The 25,330-nt window shown below is 41.2% G+C and overlaps 1 protein-coding gene across 2 annotated transcripts in view; it reads right to left on the reverse strand.

The window, feature by feature from the left end:
• The window catches only part of LOC128650283 (uncharacterized), a 422,276-nt gene that overhangs the window by 62,309 nt on the left and 334,637 nt on the right, over positions 1-25,330 (reverse strand). For both annotated transcript variants that reach the window (XM_053704109.1, XM_053704108.1), the window contains exons 18-19: positions 22,732-22,833; positions 7,144-7,256 (exon numbers count right to left, since the gene is read on the reverse strand). In XM_053704109.1, the coding sequence (XP_053560084.1) occupies positions 7,144-7,256; positions 22,732-22,833 (215 nt within the window). The remainder of the gene's footprint in view (positions 1-7,143; positions 7,257-22,731; positions 22,834-25,330) is intronic.

Consider the following 25,330-nt stretch of genomic DNA (forward strand, 5'->3'; position numbering starts at 1 on the left):
ATAGGCCGAAACGTACATCTGGGGTTCTGCTGTTTCTCTCGTTCAGAGAAGGATTGCCTGGTATTTCGGGGCTGGACTGTACTGTGAAGTCAGGATCAGACTGATATGCTTCAGGAAAGTTTTTCTCTGTGAAAGGCACATGTTGAGCAAAAAGAGGCTGCTTCTTGGGTGGTAACTAGCCATAGAACAAGCTATTATGCTATTGTTCATTTCCAGGTTGAGCGCTTCTCTCTTTTTATTTAATAATTCAAATGCTACCTCAAACCATACACAAAGCAGATATACAATTTTGGAATTCCCTGATATACTATTTTGTCTGGGCTAAATAAAAGCATGGAATCAAGTCAAACAGAACGACGAGCTTGATCGAATCTGGAAACATGGCGGTACCAAATATTGAGCTCTATAGTTGGGCAGCCCAGGCAAAATATGTTTTGGACTAGCTGATGGGGGGGGGGGGGTACTTCACTATTCCAGATTTAGAACAACCATGGTCGCTAGCCATGACACCACACTTAAAAGGAGTAAACATAGACAGACTCTTGGCACAATATCCCCTAATGCAACAACCTCTCTATGCATGGAGGAAGATTTGTCGTAAACTCAAGATCAATCACGGAATAATCAATCTTATCCCCTTACAAGTCAACCCCAATTTCATTCCAGGGATGACCACACAGACATTCAGGGAATGGAAAAGTGCAGGGATAGATACAGTTTTAAAACTTCTTGAGGGAAATGGAGAAACAATATGCACATTCGCACATTTACAAGCAAAACACGTTTTACCACGCAAACACCACTTTGCATACCTACAGGCGAAACATTACATAGCAGACCTAAAAAAATCAAAGGACTTCCCTAGTTATGATAACACTGTTTATCAGCTATGCAACTTATACACACAGGGGGGCCTATCTATCAAGCTCCGTACGGGCCTGCAGGCTCACCAGAAACACCAGTTATGAAGCAGCGGTCTAAAGACAGCTGCTCCATAACCCTGTCCACCTGCTCTGATCAGGCGGACAGGAATTGCCGGAATTCAACCCGATTAAGTACGATCGGTTTGATCGACACCCCCCTGCTGGCCGCAAGTCTGCAGGGGGCGGCGTTGCACCAGCAGCTCACAAGAGCTGCTGTTGCAATGCTGAATACGGAGAGCGTATTGCTCTCCGCATTCAGCGATGTCCGCACTGTCGGATCAGGTCTGACAGACATATGATAAATAGGCCGCAGGGTATTAAATCCATATCCCCTACTTACAAGGCACTGAAGACTGCTGAGAATGAAAATACCTTAAGGCACATTAGTGAGAGATGGTCAGAGATACTAAATACAGAGATTTCTACAACCCAGATAAGGCAGAGTATTCAGAGAGTACGACACGCTACACTTTCTATGGACCTGAGAGAGGCCCACACAAGACTATTAGAAACAGCATATATTACACCCAAATTATATAGGAACTGGGAAATAGAATAAACAGGAAAATGCCCAAAATGCTCAAAACCCAGGGCAGACCTACTCCATATGATATGGAACTGTCCTAAACAAATTTTGGAGGATAGTAAATAATTGGTTGAAGACAATAGACATTCAGATACCTACCTTTACGCCACATGCTATTCTTTTTTTGAGTTGCCAAAACCTTAATAAAACAAAGACACTATTCACACATAATGTCATACAATGTTAAAAAATTGGTTGAAAGGCAATGCCCCCACCCTAACCCAATTAAAAAGAGAAATACACCAGCAATTGCTGTATGAGCAGGACGATACAATGGGAAACCTACAGACAAGAACAAATCATTTTTAATGAAAAAATGGGAACCTTGCTTGCAGACACTAGACGAAACTCAACAAACACAGATACTGTATCCCATAAGAAACACTGAGAATGGCAACTCAATTTTGAGGGTAATATCCGCTAAACTATTCTAGCCGTAAAGGCACATAATATAGGCAGCCGACACCCTGGGGACCCAACATGAGACTTTGGAATGACAATTAGTTCAGTTTATTGTATAAAAAAAATAAAAAATTAAGGACATACATAACTACAGAAATACTATGGAAAATGTGATATAATAATATTTACTTGCCTCTTACGTGCAAATTTAGTTAACAATGTTGATGGAACAATAAATTGAATTACTTTCCTGTATAGTATATAACAATTGTATGTCCTTTGCATAAATAAAGAATTTAAAAAAGAAAAATATCCTTGCTATCCAGATAATGCTATGAGGCACTGCTAGTCACATTAGTGAGTTAACAAGTCAAAAAAGTATTGAGCTTACATTGGTAAACCTGATCATACAAAGCAATAATACAATAGTAAAAAAGGAAGGGATCATAAGTGAAAATGAGCAGGGCTACATAAATAAACATACACAATTCCTTTATAACCTAGAAGAGAAATATTAACCGTGTAATCTTATCACTAAAATAGAAATTAGAAGCTTCCAACATAAAGTTTAACTCCAATAATTTCCATTTATGACCTCACAGAAGGAGCCCCTCCATTATACAAGTGTCCAATATAAGGGAGATTATAATACTACATTATGGATTCACACTGCAGTTCCAAAAAGAATTGAGGTAAAAGATGCAATCCAAACAGCAGCAAGTGTATGGTTAAAAACAAACTTTAGCGCCCCCTAGAGGAAAAGTGCTATGCAACAACAGAGGCCATATAGCTCACTGCCGGGGGGGGGGGGGGGAGGGGGGGTATATTGGAGGCTGCAAGCTCAGAGATGTCAATTTCTGTCAAAGATGTCTCCTAAAGAGAGCAATTTCTAGCAAATATCTCAGAGAAGCTGGAGCAGCATGCAGTTGTGCGACTTATCATGGAATTACCCACAAGTTCCCCCTGGAATGTATGTTTTAACCCCTTCATTGCTGCCACATATCATCCTCTGTAGATGGCTTTTTATACATTACATTTAGAACACGCTCACCCCAGTGTGATATTGCCAACAGTAGATGAGCTTCTGTTTGCAGGACACTACCACGCTCACATCAGTGTAACATTGTCATTTCTAGATGGTGTCTTGGGAATGCAGTTTTTGACCCCTTCATTGCTGCTTCATATCAACCTCTATAGTTGGCTTATTAAACAAACAAACAACAACAACAAAAAAAATAAAAAAAAAATAAAAAAATTTACTAAAAATAAAACCTAACATTACAAAAAAATTAAAACTGCAATTACAAAAAATAATAAACGAAATTATCCAAAACAATAAAAATTATTCCTATTCTAACACCCCATTTAAAAAAAAATAAAAAAAAACACCCCAAAATAAAAAAAACCCCTAATCTATAATAAACTACCAATAGCCCTTAAAAGGGCCTTTTGTAGGGCATTGCCCTAAAGTTAACAGCTCTTTTGCCAAAAAATTAAGACAAATACCCCCTAACATTACAAATCCCAACCCACCAACCCCCAAAATAAAAAAAAACCTAACTAAATAAAAATCTAATCTACCCATTGCCCCGAAAAGGGCATTTGTATGGGCATTGCCCTTAAAAGGGCATTCAGCTCTTTTACAGCACATTAAAAATAAAAAAGCCCTAATCTAAAAAAGCACCCCCCCAAAAAAAACAACAACTAACGATAGACAAAATCGTTACACACCATTCCTGAAGTCCGGCGAAAGATCTTCATCCCAGCGGTGAAGTATCTTCAAGCAGGCGGCTGTATCTTCATCCATCGTGGGCCCAGCATCTTCTATCTTCATCCCAGGGGAGGTGGAGTGGTCTGTGGATGTGCGGAGGCGGAGGTCCAGGTGAAGGTCCATCGGTCCAACGTGGAGGTCCTCTTCATGCGATCTTCCGCCGCACACTGAAGATTAAATGCAAGGTACCCCTTTTACATTGGGGTACCCTTGAATTACTATTGGCTGAAAAATTAAAATCAGCCTACCCTAACTATTATACTACAATTAAATTAAACTACCAATTAAATAAACTAAATTACATATTTAAAAAACCTAACCCTACTAAAATGATTTAAATATACTATTAAACATTATTAAAAGTACTACATTACAAAAACAAACACTAAGTTACAAAAACAAACACTAAATTACGGAAAAAAATATTCTAATCTAATAGCCCTATCAAAATAAAAAAGCCCCCCCAAAATAAAAAACCCTAGCCTACAATATAGTACCAATGGCCCTTAAAAGGGCCTTTTGTGGGGCATTGCCCCAAAGATATCATCCCCCAACAGTAAAACCCACCACCCAACCAACCCCCCAAATAAAAATAACCTAAGCTACCCATTGCCCTGAAAAGGGCATTTGTATAGGCATTGCCCTTAAAAGGGCATTTAGCTCTTTTACTGCCCAGACCCTAATCTAAAAATAAAACCCACCCAAAAAAGCCTTAAAAAAGTCTAACACTAACCCACGACAATCCACTTACAGTTCTTGAAGTCCCGATTGAATGATCCATCCAGCCGGCGAAGTCCTCATCTATGCGGCAAAAAGTCTTCATCCAGACGGCATCTTCTATCTTCATCCAGCCGGTGAAGTCCTCATCCAGGCGGCAAGAAGTCTTCATCCAGATGGCATCTTCTATCTTCATCTATCCGGCGCGGAGCGGGTCCATCCTGAAGACATGTGGCATGGAGCATCCTCTTCATATGGTCGCCGCAGTACACTTGAACTTGAATGCAAGTGACGAAATCCAAGATGGTGTCCCTTGCATTCCTATTGGCTGAAAAATTTGATTCAGCCAATAGGAATTAGGGCTGCTAAAATCCTATTGGCTATTCAAATCAGCCAATTGGATTGAAGCAGCTCTCATTCTATTGACTAATTCCCCCGGGGGGGGGGGTAAACATTAATTTAAAATCCCTGTTGTCAATCAAAAGGCAAAACTGGGACAAAATGGCGGGCGGAGGAATAGAGGCACAGAATAAACAGATATCAAGGTAAATTTATGCATTTAGAAATAATAAATAACAAAACGATGAATTAAAGTCACCCTTATTTTTGATGATTAATAATATGACGATTAGCAATAAGGGTGACTTTACATTCACTTTAATAGTATATTTAAATAATTTTAGTTGGGTTAGGTTTGTTGTTATATTAATTTAAAGTTAGGGGGTTGTTAGGTTTAGGGGTTAATAGGTTTAGTTAGTGGTGGTGATGTGGGAGGCCAGATGTTTAGGGGTTAATAAGTTTATTTAGTGGCGGCGGTGTCGGGAAGCGGCGAAATATGGGTAAATACATTTTATTTAGGTGTCGGCAATGTCGAGGGCGGTAGATTAGGGTTTTTTAGACACAGAGTTTATTTTAGGGTGTTAGGTGTAAACATAACTTGTTTTCTACCATATAAATCAATGGGATATGCTTCATTCTCTGGCAGCATCGAACATCAGCTTTCTGTGCTTTCAGACTCCCATTGATTTCTATGGCATCTGCGGCCTCAAGGGTGGCGGATTTAAAACAAGGTACGCTGTGTCGAAAAAGACGTGAGTGTACCTGTTAATTATTTGATAAATGGAAAAAAGGTTTCAAATAGAGCCGGATGTGTATTCAGAACATCTGTAATGACGTAAGCATCGATCTGTTTCGGATTGAGATCGCGGGATCGTATGTTACGTCACAAATTTCAACATTTGCCGGTCTTGAGGCTTTGATAACTAGGTCGGATCAATCTCGCAACAATTACGATGCGGAATTCCGGCATATTTTCGGTTGACAGCTTGATAAATAGGCCTCATGGAGCAGCGGTCTTTAGACCGAAGCTTCATAACTTCTGTTTCCGGCAAGCCTTGAGGCTCGCCGGAAACAAGGGGCATCAAGCTCCATACGGAGCTTGATAAATATGCCCCTTAGAAGTGAAAATATTCAAAAAATAAAATTGAAAGAATGCATATAATTAGCTAAGAAATGGGACTCAAAACAGGTAAAAATGTTTTTTTCAATATAACTAAGGTGTAGAATTTGAAAAATACAAAACTATTGTCAAATTGTCCCCATGTATAGAGTTGTTGTCTAGGAACATATGCACTTAAACACTTTATGATATAAAGGTTATCATGGCATTTTTAAATGGATTGCAATGGATAAAATTTGAAAACCCTAAGAAAAGCCATATAATGCACTATACATGGGAGTTCTGAAAGGTTGGAATGGAACTATTGTTGGTTTTTAGAACCATTTATTCCATTTATTATTATGCTGTCTCTTAACACTCTTGTTAAGAATATTCATATCAAACCTCCCAACATTTGCCAAATACTATCTAGAACTGGTGGCTATGATAAGTTCAGTGGGCAGGAGTTGAGTACATCACATGTGGGGTTAATTTGGGTTTGGGGGTGAGGTTGGAAGAGAAAGCGCAGTTTGTGGGCATGAAACACGTCAGTTGGACTGCACTGTTTGTGGCCAAGTTTTTGTTTTGGCAATATGCTTTTAAACTATGTTCTCAATAAATGTGTGCTTTTAAGAATCTTGCCTTCTGTTTAGTCTATATAGTTATGGTGCTCTACTCCGGTTCAGAGGTATCTAGATAATATGTTGCAGTGACAATGTTTTAGGTTTGAATTCAGAAAAACATTTATAGGAAAGTGAAAGCTACAGGACAGTAAGGCAGAGCTCCTAAACTGTGACAATCCTGCAATTTCAAAGACTTTAAGAATATCATTCAACAGCTATTTATATCTATGGATTGCCACATAAGAACTATATCTTTTTTCTGTCTGATGAAAATGTGTCACATTATTTTGTTAATGTTTTAAAGTTTTCTTAGGAAGCTTCTCTGTATTGTATTTTTTAGTATGTTTTCTCATACTTTGATTTTATACAAATGTTTAGTATTTCATGGGTCCATGTGTATATTTAATTATATTTGCACTTGGTAATTTGTAAATTAAAGCTGAATTAATCCAGTTGGGTTCTTTTTTTCAGCAGATCAGCTTTGTTTATTGATTTCCATTTGCAATGTTTTGGATTTTGACACATGTTGTTTATCTCTTTGTCTACTCTCCATTTTTGAGTACACCGTAAAAGGTAACAAGAATAATAACAAAAACAAATCTATATTTTGTTAAAATAAAAAGTACAGTACATAAACTGTAATTAACATTTCTATTTCTATATTTTAAAACTGATAATCATACCACTCCAACGCATCATCCAGATGATTCTCTATGGCCGTTTCAACAAACTCTTTTGGAAGACTCCTGTTTAGCATGGTGCTTAGATTTTCAGTGTATTGTTGAATTACTTTGCCCTAGAAGATATTTTGGGAAAGTACATTACATATGCACCCTTGGTTATACATTTGTGATTTTTACATCTGTATCTAGTCCATTTATAATTTCATGAAATCAAGCCATGCTTACCAGGAGTGTATTGGTGATAGAGGTATGTCTTAACATTTCTTGAAATACTACTAAAGTTCTTGTATAAAGAAATAGCAGACAAAATGTACCTATTTGAAGAACAAACTTCAGGGAGAACTATTTGCCAGTTCTGATTGTAGATCTTTAAAACAAATGTGTAGCAGCAATCCAAATGTAAAACCATTTAGATAACTGCATAAAATATTAAATTAAAACTATTGATTTTCTGAAATATGATGTATTGTACATCTAATTTAGAACTGGTTTGTGTTGACAATATAAATACAAAGGCTGAGTACGCCAGGTATATAATTGTTTGTAATTTATTTTTTAAATAAAACAGATCTTTACCCCTTATACCTATTCATAGGCATACTCTTTCAATGTCATACAATGGCATCTTTATGCTGGACTCATGAATCAAGCTAGGTATAATGTTATCCTCGTAGAAAACTTGTTTCCTTCTGCACTAACAATGTTTTCCCACTCTGAGGATTGTTTTTCCAGCAGGACAATGCTCCATGCCACACAGCCAGGTCGATCAAGATGTGGATGGAGGACCACCAGATCAAGACTCTCTCATGGCCAGCCCGATCTCCAGACCTGAACCCCATTGAAAACCTCTGGAATGTGATCAAGAGGAAAATGGATGGTCACAAGCCATCAAACAAAGCAGAGCTACTTGATAGCAATGTGAAAGACTGGTGGAGAGCATGCCAAGATACATGGAAGCTGTAATAGATAATCAGGGTTATTCCACCAAATATTTATTTCTAAACTCTTGCTAAGTTAAAACATTAGTATTGTTTTTTTTTTTATTTATGAATATGTACTTGTTTTCTTTGCATTCTTTGAGATCTGAAAACAATTATTTGGAATTTTGGAGAAATGTTCTGAGTAGTTTATAGAATAAAACAACAATGTTCATTTTACTCAAACACATACAAATAAATAGTAAAACCAGAGAAACTGATAATTTTGCAGTGGTCTCTTAGGCCTAGATTTAGAGTTCGGCGGTAGCCGTCAAAACCAGCGTTAGAGGCTCCTAACGCTGGTTTTGGCCGCCCGCTGGTATTTGGAGTCAGTGATTAAAGGGTCTAACGCTCACTTTTCAGCCGCGACTTTTCCATACCGCAGATCCCCCTACGCCATTTGCGTAGCCTATCTTTTCAATGGGATCTTTCTAACGCTGGTATTTAGAGTCGTTTCTGCAGTGAGCGTTAGAGCTCTAACGACAAGATTCCAGCCGCCTGAAAATAGCAGGAGTTAAGAGCTTTCTGGCTAACGCCGGTTTATAAAGCTCTTAACTACTGTACCCTAAAGTACACTAACACCCTTAAACTACCTATGTACCCCTAAACCGAGGTCCCCCCACATCGCCGCCACTCGATTAAAATTTTTAACCCCTAATCTGCCGACCGCCACCTACGTTATACTTATGTACCCCTAATCTGCTGCCCCTAACACCGCCGACCCCTGTATTATATCTATTAACCCCTAACTTGCCCCCCACAACGTCGCCGCAAGCTACTTAAAATAATTAACCCCTAATCTTCCGACCGCAAATCGCCGCCACCTACGTTATCCCTATGTACCCCTAATCTGCTACCCCTAACATCGCCGACCCCTATGTTATATTTATTAACCCCTAATCTGCCCCCCACAACGTCGCCGACACCTACCTACACTTATTAACCCCTAATCTGCCGAGCGGACCTGAGCGCTACTATAATAAAGTTATTAACCCCTAATCCGCCTCACTAACCCTATCATAAATAGTATTAACCCCTAATCTGCCCTCCCTAACATCGCCGACACCTACCTTCAATTATTAACCCCTAATCTGCCGACCGGAGCTCACCGCTATTCTAATAAATGTATTAACCCCTAAAGCTAAGTCTAACCCTAACACTAACACCCCCCTAAGTTAAATATAATTTTTATCTAACGAAATAAATTAACTCTTATTAAATAAATAATTCCTATTTAAAGCTAAATACTTACCTGTAAAATACATCCTAATATAGCTACAATATAAATTATAATTATATTATACCTATTTTAGGATTAATATTTATTTTACAGGCAACTTTGTAATTATTTTAACCAGGTACAATAGCTATTAAATAGTTAAGAACTATTTAATAGTTACCTAGTTAAAATAATTACAAATTTACCTGTAAAATAAATCCTAACCTAAGATATAATTAAACCTAACACTACCCTATCAATAAAATAATTAAATAAACTACCTACAATTACCTACAATTAACCTAACACTACACTATCAATAAATTAATTAAACACAATTGCTACAAATAAATAAAATTAAATAAACTATCTAAAGTACAAAAAATAAAAAAGAACTAAGTTACAGAAAATAATAAAATATTTACAAACATAAGAAAAATATTACAACAATTTTAAACTAATTACACCTACTCTAAGCCCCCTAATAAAATAACAAAGCCCCCCAAAATAAAAAATTCCCTACCCTATTCTAAAATACAAATATTACAAGCTCTTTTACCTTACCAGCCCTGAACAGGGCCCTTTGCGGGGCATGCCCCAAGAATTTCAGCTCTTTTGCCTGTAAAAAAAAACATACTATACCCCCCCCCAACATTACAACCCACCACCCACATACCCCTAATCTAACCCAAACCCCCCTTAAATAAACCTAACACTACCCCCCTGATGATCTTCCTACCTTGTCTTCACCATGCCAGGTTCACCGATCCGTCCTGGCTCCAAGATCTTCATCCAACCCAAGAGGGGGCTAGACATCCACTGAAGAAGTCCAGAAGAGGGTCCAAAGTCTTCCTCCTATCCGGCAAGAAGAGGACATCCGGACCGGCAAACATCTTCTCCAAGCGGCATCTTCTATCTTCTTCCATCCGATGACGACCGGCTCCATCTTGAAGACCTCCAGCGCGGATCCATCCTCTTCTTCCGACGACTAGACGACGAATGACGGTTCCTTTAAGGGACGTCATCCAAGATGGCGTCCCTCGAATTCCGATTGGCTGATAGGATTCTATCAGCCAATCGGAATTAAGGTAGGAATTTTCTGATTGGCTGATGGAATCAGCCAATCAGAATATAGTTCAATCCGATTGGCTGATCCAATCAGCCAATCAGATTGAGCTCGCATTCTATTGGCTGTTCCGATCAGCCAATAGAATGCGAGCTCAATCTGATTGGCTGATTGGATCAGCCAATCGGATTGAACTATATTCTGATTGGCTGATTCCATCAGCCAATCAGAAAATTCCTACCTTAATTCCGATTGGCTGATAGAATCCTATCAGCCAATCGGAATTCGAGGGACGCCATCTTGGATGACGTCCCTTAAAGGAACCGTCATTCGTCGTCTAGTCGTCGGAAGAAGAGGATGGATCCGCGCTGGAGGTCTTCAAGATGGAGCCGGTCGTCATCGGATGGAAGAAGATAGAAGATGCCGCTTGGAGAAGATGTTTGCCGGTCCGGATGTCCTCTTCTTGCCGGATAGGAGGAAGACTTTGGACCCTCTTCTGGACTTCTTCAGTGGATGTCTAGCCCCCGCTTGGGTTGGATGAAGATCTTGGAGCCAGGACGGATCGGTGAACCTGGCATGGTGAAGACAAGGTAGGAAGATCATCAGGGGGGTAGTGTTAGGTTTATTTAAGGGGGGTTTGGGTTAGATTAGGGGTATGTGGGTGGTGGGTTGTAATGTTGGGGGGGGGGTATAGTATGTTTTTTTTTACAGGCAAAAGAGCTGAAATTCTTGGGGCATGCCCCGCAAAGGGCCCTGTTCAGGGCTGGTAAGGTAAAAGAGCTTGTAATATTTGTATTTTAGAATAGGGTAGGGAATTTTTTATTTTGGGGGGCTTTGTTATTTTATTAGGGGGCTTAGAGTAGGTGTAATTAGTTTAAAATTGTTGTAATATTTTTCTTATGTTTGTAAATATTTTATTATTTTCTGTAACTTAGTTCTTTTTTATTTTTTGTACTTTAGATAGTTTATTTAATTTTATTTATTTGTAGCAATTGTGTTTAATTAATTTATTGATAGTGTAGTGTTAGGTTAATTGTAGGTAATTGTAGGTAGTTTATTTAATTATTTTATTGATTGGGTAGTGTTAGGTTTAATTATATCTTAGGTTAGGATTTATTTTACAGGTAAATTTGTAATTATTTTAACTAGGTAACTATTAAATAGTTCTTAACTATTTAATAGCTATTGTACCTGGTTAAAATAATTACAAAGTTGCCTGTAAAATAAATATTAATCCTAAAATAGGTATAATATAATTATAATTTATATTGTAGCTATATTAGGATTTATTTTACAGGTAAGTATTTAGCTTTAAATAGGAATTATTTATTTAATAAGAGTTAATTTATTTCGTTAGATAAAAATTATATTTAACTTAGGGGGGTGTTAGTGTTAGGGTTAGACTTAGCTTTAGGGGTTAATACATTTATTAGAATAGCGGTGAGCTCCGGTCGGCAGATTAGGGGTTAATAATTGAAGGTAGGTGTCGGCGATGTTAGGGAGGGCAGATTAGGGGTTAATACTATTTATGATAGGGTTAGTGAGGCGGATTCGGGGTTAATAACTTTATTATAGTAGCGCTCAGGTCCGCTCGGCAGATTAGGGGTTAATAAGTGTAGGTAGGTGTCGGCGACGTTGTGGGGGGCAGATTAGGGGTTAATAAATATAACATAGGGGTCGGCGATGTTAGGGCAGCAGATTAGGGGTACATAGGGATAACGTAGGTGGCGGCGGTTTACGGAGCGGCAGATTAGGGGTTAAAAGTGTAATGCAGGGGTCAGCGATAGCGGGGGGCGGCAGATTAGGGGTTAATAAGTGTAAGGTTAGGGGTGTTTAGACTCGGGGTACATGTTAGGGTGTTAGGTGCAGACTTAGGAGGTGTTTCCCCATAGGAAACAATGGGGCTGCGTTAGGAGCTGAACGCTGCTTTTTTGCAGGTGTTAGGTTTTTTTTCAGCTCAAACAGCCCCATTGTTTCCTATGGGAGAATCGTGCACGAGCACGTTTTTGATGCCGGACGCGTCCGTAAGCAACTCTGGTATCGAGAGTTGCATTTGCGGTAAAAATGCTCTACGCTCCTTTTTTGGAGCCTAACGCAGCATTTGTTTGAACTCTCGATACCAGAGTTAAATTTATGGTGCGGCCAGAAAAAAACCCGCGGAGCGTTAACAGCCCTTTTACCGCCGAACTCTAAATCTAGGCCTTAATTTTTTTCAGATCTGTATATATATATATCGAGCCTGTGATGAAGCGCATGTGCGCATGAGCGAAACACGTGGCAGGTTGTTCTGACTATGATCCTGTTTGGACTTTCCAAATAAACTACCTTACTACAACACTGAATTGTTCCAGGGTGAGTTTCTCTTTGTAGAACCCTGTTCTTGTATCCACGGCGGTTGGAAATACTGCTTACTATCCACTGGTTGTTTTCAGGCAGCCTTTTCCTTACGCAAGGATTTTTTCCCCCCTCCCTCCTATCGATAGCCTATTGACATCAAGCTTCACTGGTGACACACCAGGAAGCATTTACCAGACACACTGACCGTTGGCCTGCTACAGAACGCTTTATAGAGTAGTCAGGCAAGCGTCCAGGCATCACTCATCACTCAGTATCCAAGTGAAAGGAGTACAGCATAGAACTTTCATCCTTCAGGTACCAGGATTATCTGCTACCACAACTTTGTGAACCATATAGGCAGAAGCGGAGGTATTAACTTTAATAAGGGGGGAAAATAACTGTATACAACATTACTTTCATTATTTTTTACTCTCAGTTCCAGACATATGTAACACCTGTGTGATTTCTATGGAACTGTACGTTCAGTAAAATTAAGTCTCCGCACTACGTTGATTATAGAGACTTTGAACTTATCCAGGGACTTCTTTTTTCTTGTTTCAAAATTATATATATATATATATATATATATATATATATATATATAGTTACACACACAGGGCTCAAAATGACCAGTCCTAAGCTACAAGCCACTGATCCCACCGATCACCTGCCCACACCACACCCTTTACCCAACCCCCTCTTTCAATATGTTTAGCCATTGTGAAACACCTTATTTTTTAGCAATTTTTTATTGATCATTTTAAACCAAAACAAATTACCGTATTTTTCGCTCCATAAGACGCACCTGACCATAAGACGCACCTAGTTTTTAGAGGAGCAAAACAAGAAAAAAAATATAATTTAATTTATATTTTCTGATGCCTGATGTGCCAAGGGGAGGGGGCTAACCCTAACCCCTAAACTCTAACCCTAAACCCCTAACCCTTAACCCTAATATCCCTAACCCACAATGCCAATTTTTAAAACATTAAGGACCACATTTAAATTCTTACCAGTATATACTGGTATTCAAAAAAAATTCACCTGCTCCTCCAGCCCACAAACAGTAAAACTATGTGCTGCATTTTTTGGCAGCATATGGCTCACCTGTTGCCAGTGTTCCTCTTTGATAAGTTTTGCTCCACAGTAGCACTAGCTGCAGTAGATCCCCGGGCCTTCACACAGCAACTTCCGGTGCCCCCAGTCTCGGCTGAAAAGCTCTGCCCTGCTCCCGCACTGTCCTATAGCGCTTCCTCATTCACTTCTTAGACAGTGACAGATAACCTGCGCCCCGCGCGCAGGAAGTGGAACTCAGCAAGACAGTGCAACCAATTAGGGGATGTGACACCATTGCCACTGTTAACCCTGCTAACGGTAAATAACCTAAATATGCAAGTGCAGGGTCTGCATTCGCTCCATAAGACACACAGACATTTTCCCTTACTTTTGAGGGGGGGGGGGGAAAGTGCGTCTTATGGAGCAAAAAATACGGTAAGTCATTTTAATACAATTATTAAAAATAGATACATGTTCTGTCCATTTGGCAGTGTATAGATGTAGATTTAAAGGGACAGTTTACGCAAAACTTTTCTCCCCTTTAATTTGTTCCTGATGATCCTCTTTACCTGCTGGAGTGTATTAAATTGTTTACAAGTATTTCAATTACCCTTATAGAGGCATTTGAAATAGATTTAGCCTGTGGTATCCCCACCCATCCTGAAAGTTTTTGGCCTCAAGGCCAAGCTGTGTTAACACAGCCAGTAGAAGAAATTACACTCCCAGTGGGTTATAGAAGAGATAAAGTAATAAAATGTTAACTTTCCATTGTTCTCTCCAAGTATTGGTGATTGGTTTATGGACAGATATAAGATAAAGAAGAAGGTATATGTACACAATGTGATAAAGTAATGAGATCTGATAATACCTACAAGTTCAACACATTTTATTAGGTTGTGGCTTCAAAACACAAAATCAGCTAATTCATATACACAAATAAGCCTTAAAAAAGCAAAACTCATACATTTTATACCCTGCAGCTGGTACAAAAAGTAATTTGAAACACATTAAGGGAAAAACAATTTTATAGTATACTGTCCTTTTAATATTAACTCACTATCTTTCACTACTCGCCACAGTGAAATTTCGAATCGCTATATATATATGATGAAGGGGTCTGTGTGAACCCCGAAACGTCAATACATTTATGTTGTTTACTCACTATAAAGAAGACCTGAGAGTGCATTTGTTTGCTACTATATTCATTTCATTTTTGCACCCAGGCTGATGACCCAGGAGGGTAGATTCCCTTCTAGGAGTGTGCTATATATATATAGTGGAAGGGCCACTGCAAATACGCAGTATTGAATGCAGCTTTTATTTAATGAACGTAAAACAAAGTCTCTATCCAGAGTCAGGGTACACTTCCCCTTTAAGTGAAAAATGCTCTTCAGCAGCAACAGAAAATACATAAACGAAAAGGCCTACTCCTTTTAGGAGACTAACTAACAGTAGTTTCCCTAACTACTATCGCTGGACCAGCTACTCTGGCTCCAGTGAAAAACAAACAGATATACACAGATATTAACAAAAATAAAGTTTTCTGACCTGACCTTTAACTTTCATGATACTTTACAGGTCTCCATGCGCACTCTCCTAGTGCAGCCTGCTACTGAGACCTCTTTCTGCTTTTTTCAGAGCTATTATATAGCCCTGAGCCTGATTAACAAGTAACAGGTGTGCTACCTTATAGAAAAACATTACCTTCTTAACAAGCGAGATAGATATGATATACACATGGTCTTGTACCCTGTCACATTATATATACACATACACACACACACCAAGTGTATATAGACACCTGACCCCCACACCATATAAGTTTGTGGGATATCACATTCCAAAACCATGGGTATTAATATATATTAACAACTCTTCTGGGAAAACTTTCCACAACATTTTGGAGTTTTTCTTTGCGAATTTGTGCCCATTCAGCCCAAAAGAGCATTTGTGAGGTCAGGCACTGATGTTGGACAAGAAGGTCTGACTTGTAATTGGTGTTCCTCTTCATCCCAAAGGTGTTCAATGCAGTTGAAGTCAGGGCTCTGTGCAGTTCCTCCACACCAAACTTGTCAAACCATGTCTTTGTAGACATTTATTTGTGCACAGTGGTATGGTCATGCTGAAACAGGAAAGGGGCTTCCACAAACTGTTGCCACAAACTTAGAAACAATAAATTGTCTAAAATATTTTTACACTTCATAGCATTAAGATATCCATTTACTGGAGCTAAGGGGCCTAGCCCAGATGCTGAGAAACCCAAACCATTACCCCTCCTCCACCAAAAGTTACAACAGGCACTAAGCATAGATATAGGTAGCCTTCTTCTGGCACCCCACCCCATCCAGATGCTTTAAATTTAAACTGCCAGATAGAGAAACATGATTCAAAATCCAAGGGAACACGTCCAGTAGCTGTGTGCTTTACTCCACTACAACCAACGCTTGGTATTGCACATGTTGATTTGAGGCTTGTATACAGTTGCTCGGCCATGGAAACCTATTTCATGAAACTCCCAATACACGGTTTTGTGCTGACATTGATTCTTCCAGAAGCAGTTTAGAACTCTGTAGTGACATATGCAACAGATGATAGGTGATTTTTACATGCTATGAGCTTCAGCATTTATTAGCCCCACTCTGTAAGTTTGCTTGGTCTTCATCTTTGTGGCTGTGCTGTTGTTGCTCCTAGATGCTACAACTTCACAATTATGGCACTTAGAGTTGACCGGGGCAGATATAGTACAGCAGAGATTTCAATAACTGACTTGGGGCAAATGTCACTGAGTTCCTCAGCATGATTCATTGTACTGCCAATGTTTTTGCTATGGAGATTTAATGGCTATGTGCTGGATTTTATGCCTCTTTTAGCAGTGGTATGGACTAAAATTCATTCACTCAAAAAACAGTATAGTTGTACACATACTTTTAGCCATATCATGTGCGTGTGTGTGTGTGTGTATATACTGTATATATATATATATATATATATATATATATATATATATATATATATATATATATATATATTCCTTCTTAATACTGGGAGAGTCCATAGCTGCATTCCTTACTTGTGGGAAATACTGAACCTGGCCACCAGGAGGAGGCAAAGACACCACAACAAAAGGCTTAAATACCTCCCCCACTCCCCTCATCCCACAGTAATTTTTTGCCTTTTCGTCACAGGAGGTTGGCAGAGAAGTGTCGGAAGATTTAGGAGTAGTTACTAGTAAGGGTACCTACCCTTCGATATGGGACTGACATTTTAAGTAGTCTTGTCAGCCTCTCAGTGAGAGCATTTATGAAAGTTAGAGTCTGGAGATGGAGGTAGAGTCTATCTGCAAAACCATCCCGACTCAGATTATTAGCTCCATTAGCAATCAGTGTTGACGAGTTTCACTGCCTGCTTTTCATTACTCAAGTCCATGTCAGAGGCGATGCTGAGATCTGTCAAACTTGAGAGGTTGTGTTTCTGTTCCACGACATAGATTCCAGTAAGATTGTTCCATTTTATACACATGTAAACGTTAGAAGTCAAGGTCACAGTTTGACTCCTTTATCTGTATGCAATCAAGGGTTAATATCTCCTCAGTGGGATTATTGAACAGTGGGGATTAATCTCCTGGGTCATAGGAGGTGGTGAGTGCCCCAGCCATTGGGGGTAAATAAGGTGCCTTAGCGTTAAAATGTACTTTTTTCCTTCGCTTAGTCTACGGGTTTGTGCCCTAGCTATGGCGGATTCTGATGCGTTAGAGGGTAGTCCCTCTATGCCTAAGTCTAATGCCTGTTTATACTGTGAGGGTTTCCTGCCTGCTCAACTATGTTCCACATGCCTTAACAAAGTGATTGTGTCAAAGAAAAATAATAGATTTGATACCACTGAGCCGTCCACCTCTGAGGAGTCTCTGGCCTGTGAGGTGCTAACCCTACAGTCATCTCCAATTACACATGCAGCTTCCCAATGCACACTCCTACCCCTCTGGTGGGAGTGGCCCTGTTACCTCCAGACTTTACCACGCAGTTAATGACGGCGGTGTCTGAGGCCATTAGTGCTCTTCCTTGCACTGCTAAGGGCAAGCGAAAGGTTAAATATTGCTATCCTTCCCAGGGGGAATCTGAAAGTCTATTGGATTTAACTGATACTAGGTTATCCGATGATGCGATTGATTCTGATACTTCAGAGTATGAATTTTCTGGGTCGGAGTCTGCTACATCTAAACTTCCGGCTGTGGAGGAACCAGATTTCAGATTTAGGATTGAGCATCTACGCTTTCTACTAAAAGAGGTGTTAGCTACGTTGGAGGTCCCGGAGGCTAAACTGCCGGAGGAACCTTTGATTCCTAAATTAGATAGAGTTTCCGAAGACAGGGTGGTTCCACTAACTTTCCCTGTTCCCGTAAAAATGAAGACCATTATTAAGAACAAATGGAAGAGAATTGGAATTTCCTCTTCTTTTAAGTTGTTCCCGGTTCCAGATGCTCAGTTTGAGCTGTGGGGTTCCGTCCCTAAGGTGGATGGGGCTATATCCATGCTTGCTAAGCACACCACTATCCCTCTTGAGGATAGCTCGTCGTTTAAAGAGCCCATGGATAAAAAGATGGAAACTTTTAAGAATTATGTTTCAGCATTCGGGATACTTATTTCAACCCGCGGAGGCTGTGGCCGCGGTTGCGGGAGCAGCTACCTATTGGTGCAACTCTTCGTCAGATTTGATCGAGGTGGAGACTCCCCTTGACGCTATCCAAGAGAGGATTAAAGCCTTAAGAGTGGCAAATGCCTTTATCTGTGATGCAAATATACAGATTATTCACCTAAATGCCAACACTGATGATTTTTCTGTTCAGGCCCATCGGGCTCTTTGGTTGAATTCTTTGTCTGCGGATATGACTTCTAAGTCCAGACTACTTCTCTCCCGTTCCAGGGAAAAAATTTGTTTGGCCCAGACCTGGACTCCATTATCTCTATGGTCACAGGAGGTAAGAGTGCTTTCCAACCGCAGGATAAAAAGAACAAGTCTAAGGGACAGAATTCAAATTTTTGTTACTTTCTCTCTGACAAGACCCAATGTCAACAGTCTTCCTCTAAGCCAGAGCAACCCAAGACTACTTGGAAGCCGGCTCAGTGGAACAAGCCCAAGCAGAACAAGAAGCCCGCCGAGAACAAGTCGGCATGAAGGTTCAGCCCTCAGTCCTCTTTAGGATCATGTAGGGGGCAGACTGTCGCTGTTTGCAGACGCTTGGTTAAGGGACGTGCAGGATCCATGGGTCCTAGAGGTCATAGATAAGGATTACAAAAAAGGCTTCAAGTCTCAGTCTCCCAGGGCAGATTCCTCCTCTCAAACCTGTCTTCCAGACTATAAAAGAGGGATGCCTTTCTGGGGTGTGTACGAGATCTAGCCTCCTTAGGAGTTGTTGTCCCGGTTCCAATCGCAGAGAGAGGTTTGGGGTACTATTCAAACCTGTTCATGGTCCCGAAAAAGGAAGGATCCTTCTGTCCCATTCTGGACCTAAAGTGCTTAAACTAATTCCTAAATGTTCCCTCGTTTAAGATGGAAACATTACGGTCAATTCTTCCCTTGATACAAGAAGGGCAGTTCATGACCACGATCGATCTGAAGGATGCATACCTTCATGTTCCAATCCACAAGGAACACTTCAAGTTACTAAGGTTTGCATTTCTGGACCAGCACTTCCAGTTCATTGCTCTTCTGTTTGGCCTAGCTACTGCTCCAAGAATTTTCACAAAGGTTCTAGGGGCCCTCCTAGCGGTGGCCAGAACCCGGAGTATAGTGGTAGCTCCATACTTGGATGACATCTTGGTTCAAGCACCATCTTGTCATCTGGCAAAAGAACATTCAGAATCTCTTCTCGATCTTCTTCGATCCCACAGATGGAAGCTAAATCTAGAAAAGAGTTATCTGTTACCAAGCACCAAGGTAGAATTCCTGGGTACAATAATAGATTCCATAGACATGAGAATCTTTAGACAAGAGACGTTGCAAGCTAGCTTCAAGTGTATGGAGGTGATTGGTCTCATGGTTTCCAGCATGGACTTCATTCCCTTTGCCAGGTTCCACCTTAGACCTTTACAACTGTGCATGCTGAGGCAGTGGAACAGCGATTATTCGAATCTGTCACAACAGATTGCTTTGGACAACTGGTCGAGAGAGTTTCTCTCTTGGTGGCTTTGTCCGGATCATCTGTCCCGAGGGACATCATTCTTGAGACCATCCTGGGTGATTGTGACTAAGGACGCAAGTCTGTCAGGATGGGGAGCTGTTTGGGGTTCCAAAAAGGCTCAGGGCCTGTAGAGTCAGGTGGAGAGCTCTCTCCTGATCAACTTCCTAGAACTTTGGGCGATCTTCAATGTTCTGAAGGCTTGGCCCCTGCTGGATGCGTCCCAGTATATCAGATTCCAATCGGACAACATAACCTCAGTGGCTTACATCAACCACCAGGGGGGAATGAGAAGCTCCCTAGTGATGAGGGAACTGTTGGCTGTCAGTGATCCACATTCCGGATGTAGACAACTGGGAAGCGGATTTTCTCAGCAGACAATCCTTTCATCTGGGGGAATGGTCTCTCCATCCCGAAGTGTTTGCAGAGATTTGCAGCAATTGGGGGATGCCAGAGATAGACCTGATGGCGTCCCATCTCAACACCAAGCTACCCAGATATGGGTCAAGGTCAAGGGATCCTCAGGCGGAGCTAATAGATGCATTAGCGGTGCCATGGAGGTTCAACCTGATTTATCTGTTCCCGCCAATTCCACTCCTCCCTCGGGTGGTGGCTCGAATCAGACAGGAGCAAGCATCAGTGATCTTGATTGCTCTGTCGTGGCTGCAGAGAATATGGTTTGAGGAACTAGTGAGGATGTCATCTTCTCCTCCGTGGAGGTTACCTTGTTGCATGGATCTGCTAGTACAAGGCCCCTTCCTCCATCAAAATCTAGATTCTCTGAGGCTGACTGCGTGGAGATTGAATGCTTAGTCTTAGCTAAGAGAGGATTTTCAGAGAGCATTATTGACAGTGTCATTCAAGCTCGCAAACCATTTACTCATCGCATCTATCATAAAGTGTGGAGAACCTACCTATTCTAGTGTAAAGAGCGTGGGCTTTCCTGGCACAGGGTGAAGGTTGCCATTGGCTAGTTCCTTGAAGGGACAGATTTTGGCCCTGTCTGTTTTACTGCACCAGAGGCTCGCAGAGCTTCCTGATGTACAGTCTTTTGTTAAGGCTCTGACAAGGATCAGACCTGTGTACAGATCTTCTGCTCCTCCTTGGAGTCTGAATCTTGTTCTTAAAGTTTTGCAAAGGGCTCCATTTGAGCATATGCAAAGGGCTCCGTTTGAGCATATGCATGAGGTTGACATTAAGTTACTGTCTTGGAAAGTTCTCTTTCTTATTGCTATTGATTCTGCGCACAGAGTCTCTGAGATGGCTGCGTTGCTATGTGACCCTCCTTATCTGGTGTTCCATGCCGATAAGCTGTTCTACGAACTTAGTTCGGTTTTCTTCCTAAGGTTGTCTCAAATCGTAACATTAACCAGGAAATCGTGGTGCCTTCCTTTTGTCCTAATCCTTCTTTATCAAAGGAACGTTTACTACATAATCTGGATGTAGTCCGTGCCTTGAAATTTTATCTTCAGGCTATGAAGGATTTTAGACAAACTCGTTCTCTGTTTGTTATCTATTCTGGGAAACGTAGGTGTCAGAGGGCCTCTTCAACTTCTTTATCTTTTTGGTTGAGGACTATCATCCGCTTAGCATATGAGACAGCGGGACATACATAAGCCTCCTCAGAGGATTACAGCTCATTCTACGAGAGCAGTGGCTTCCTCTCGGGCCTTCAAAAATGAGGCCTCTATGGATCAAATTTGTAGGGCGGCTACCTTGTCCTCCTTACATAATGTTTCAAAATTTTACAAGTTTGATGTGTTTGCTTCCTGTCGAAGCAGCCTTCGGAAGAAAGGTTTTGCAGGCTGTGGTACCCTCAGTTTAAGGGCCACCTCATTTTTTACCGTCCCGTTAGCATTCAGTGTTCTTTGTAGCTTGGGTATAATTTCCCACAAGAAAGGAATGCAGCTGTGGACTCTCCCTGTATTAAGAAGGAAAACATAAATTATGCCTACCAGATAATTTCCTTTCATTCTGTACAGGGAGAGTCCACAGCTCCCGCCTTAAATTTTAATTTACTCTTCTGGCACCTTTTTCACCCTGATATTTCTCCTACTGTTCCTTGTTCCCTCTGCAGAATGACTGGGGGATAGAGGGGAGTTGAGGAGGTATTTAAGCCTTTGGCTGGGGTGTCTTTGCCTCCTCCTGGTTGCTAGGTTCAGTATTTCCCACAAGTAAGGAATGCAGCTGTGGACTCTCCCTGTACAGAAGGAAAGGAAATTATCTGGTAAGCATAATTTATGGGGGTTTTTTAAAACACAGACACACACACACACACACATATATATATATTTATGTAAATTACTCTTGGGTCTCCCTAAGAGTAATGGGGGAAACCAGACGTGGACTCCTTGCACACATGCCCTTAGAGAGATACAACTGCACCTCACTGACGAGGCACACAGAAGGCCAAAACGATCGTCTGGGGTTGTTGTTTCTCTTGTTCAGAGAAGAATTGCCTGGTATTTCGGCGCTGGACTGTCATTGGGCAGGATCAGACTGATATGCTACAGGATATTTTTTCTCTGTGGAGGGGCATAGTGTGCTAAAAGAACGCGCACCCTGAGTTGCAATTTAAATGAACAGGCATGGAAGTTATTCTAGCTTTTGTTCTATCTCAGGAGTGCTGTTCTCTTTCTCTTTTTTCACATTTATATATATTTATATATATGTGTGTGTGTGTATACAGAATAATTACTTACTTTGTAGTCCTCAATTAATCTCTTTATTTGTGTGTGTATACAGAATAATTACTTACTTTGTAGTCCTCAATTAATCTCTTTATTTCCGAAGAGATCATTTCAAAAACCTCTGATATCTTGTCTTCAAGGCCATCAAAAAAAACATAGTATAAGCATACCTGTAAAACATGAAAAAAATGCAATAATTTTTAAATTACAATAGCATTGAAATACCAGAGGACATTTTGAAATGTCAGAACATTCAGATATCGCTCAATGGACAAATCTAAGGTCTGAGTAATAAATATGCAGAAGATATATGTCTAGATTCCAGGCACTCATGAAGTTACTAAGGGGCTTTATTGTAAAGGTAAAATAATATTGGCAACTCAATGAGCTTTGCTTAACAGCATTTTGAGGTGCATTTTTTTAGTGAACGTTCATTAAGATCTATAGGGGTTGAATTATCAATGTACAAGCGGATACGAAGTAGCGTATCATGTCAGCTGCACATCGCTGCCCATACGCGGTCAGCATTTATCACTGCACCAGCAGTTCTTGTGAACTGCTTGTGCAATGCCGCCCCCTTCATATTTGGGGCCAATCTGCCGCTAGCAGGGGGTGTCAAATTTGATCGGGTTGATTTCTGTCCGCCGCCTCAGAGCAGGCAGACAAGTTATGGAGCAGCGGCCTTTAGACTGCTGCTATATAACGTCCTGATTACTTCTGTTTCCGGCGAGCCTTCAGGCTCACCGGAAACAAGGAGCCTCAAGCTCTATACGAAGCTTGATAAATCGGCCTCATAGTTACATGAGGAGCATTTGTTAGTGGACATCCCTTCTATTAAAGGCACATGAAACCCAATTTTTTTCATGATTCACCTGGAACATGAGATTTCAAACAACTTTCCAATGTACTTCTATTATTAAACTTTCTTTGTTCTCTTGGTATCTTTTGTTGAAATTCAGGGACAAAAGCTCAGGAGCGTGCAACTATCTGGAGTGCAATATGGCAACAGTTTTGCATGAATGTTATAGGTTTGCAAGAGCACTAGATGACAGCACTATTTCCTGCCATTTTATGCTCCAGACATCTGCATAGGTATCTATTCAACACAGAATATCATGGAAACAAAGAAAATGTGATAATATAATTAAATTGAAAACTATTTTAAAATTGGATGCTCTGCACAGAATAAATTTTTTGGGTTGCATATCCTTTTAACATCTATAGCTAGGTGAGGTGTATTTTTTTAATTGGGTGTTCCTTCTATAACATCTATAGCTGGGGGAGTTGCATTTTTCGTGGGTGTTCCTGAAATTAACATCTATAGTTGAGTGTTCCCAAGACATAAAACCAACTGGGTGTGTAGTCAAGCAGAAGTAGTTAACACCGGCTGCTATTTTTCTTCCAGCAGTGCGTTTCCCATGTGGCTATTCACTCCAGGGTTAATCTGTATAATCTGCACAGAGTTCTGCTAGGGGCTCCTGATGGTGGTGCAAATCTTAGCTGGAGGGAGCTTTGATCGCAGAGGAAGAGGCCCGGGGGGTGGTAGGATAGGAGGAGACAGGGGCGGAGCGGGGGAGGTTATTTAGCCTTGTGGCTGAGCGGGAAAGCCAGCAGTTGTTTGTGAGAAAATTCCTGTAAGCATCTTTGTTTCTGGCTTTTCCGTTCAGCCTGCGTCATAGCTGAAGTTGAGAAGTTGCTGGGTAGGCTCCGGGAGGCTGCAAGGGAAAAAGGTCCTACCTGGCTTGAGTCTCAGGTCTAGGTTTTGCTTGGCGGTCATTTGCAGGATCCTGTTGAAGCCAAGTCGGAAGTCCGGAAGAGGTCCACAAGGCGGTCCAGGTGTCCATCTCATCTGCGTCCTGAGGTGTACAGGCGTTCCAGTGGTGGTAAGAAGGCTGGTTCCAGTCAGGGGAGGAAGCAATCTGGTCCGGTGGCATTGGATGGTGCCCTTTCATCTTCGGGTCCTGCGGTGGTGACGTCATTGGCGGATCTCTGGCCCTGCCACCAAACAGTATAGAGGTAGTGGAAGGGTGGCTTATGGCCTGAGCAGGCCTGAGGCGGAGGGGTCTTTAGAGCAGCATGTAGATCATGGTCCTGGTGGGCCTTCCTGTTCCTTTGGGGGGGTGGTTGAGGATAGTGGGAGTGAGAGGGGGGGTTTGTGGGCTGCTGCGCAGGGATCTAGGAGTAGTGGGGCCTTGGTTGATAGAGAGCAGCCCTTTAAAGACATGGCAAGCCACAGGGCTATTGAGGGTGGGTTAGCAAGTTCGGGTGGGTCTGAACTCCCTGTTAGGCCTACCAGGGGGTTTGCTAGATATGGAATACGGGTCAGGGGATGATGGTGACGAGTTTGAGCTGGATGCAGGGGTAGTTGACCTGTACTTGAATTCATTGGATGAGTTTGTCCCCTCTTCTCCTGGGTCCAGGGTTCAGCATGTTAGTCGTTTTGGGGGGTCTTGTGATAAGTCTTATACTAGTGGTAGGCCTGGCGGGTCCCACTCTCCTCCTGGGGTCCCCGTTGCTATGAGGGTGGTTGGGGTCGGTGAGGTAGGTGACTCACGTGTCAGTTTTTCTTTTGCAGACCCTAGTCCCGCTGGGCAACGGCCAGGGCCTCAGCCTTGTCCATCCACAGTGGTGGATGTCTTTGACGGCCTTGAGGAGGAGTTCTCTGGC

The sequence above is a fragment of the Bombina bombina genome, chromosome 2 (genome assembly GCF_027579735.1).
Source record: "Bombina bombina isolate aBomBom1 chromosome 2, aBomBom1.pri, whole genome shotgun sequence".
Lineage (NCBI taxonomy): Eukaryota > Metazoa > Chordata > Amphibia > Anura > Bombinatoridae > Bombina > Bombina bombina.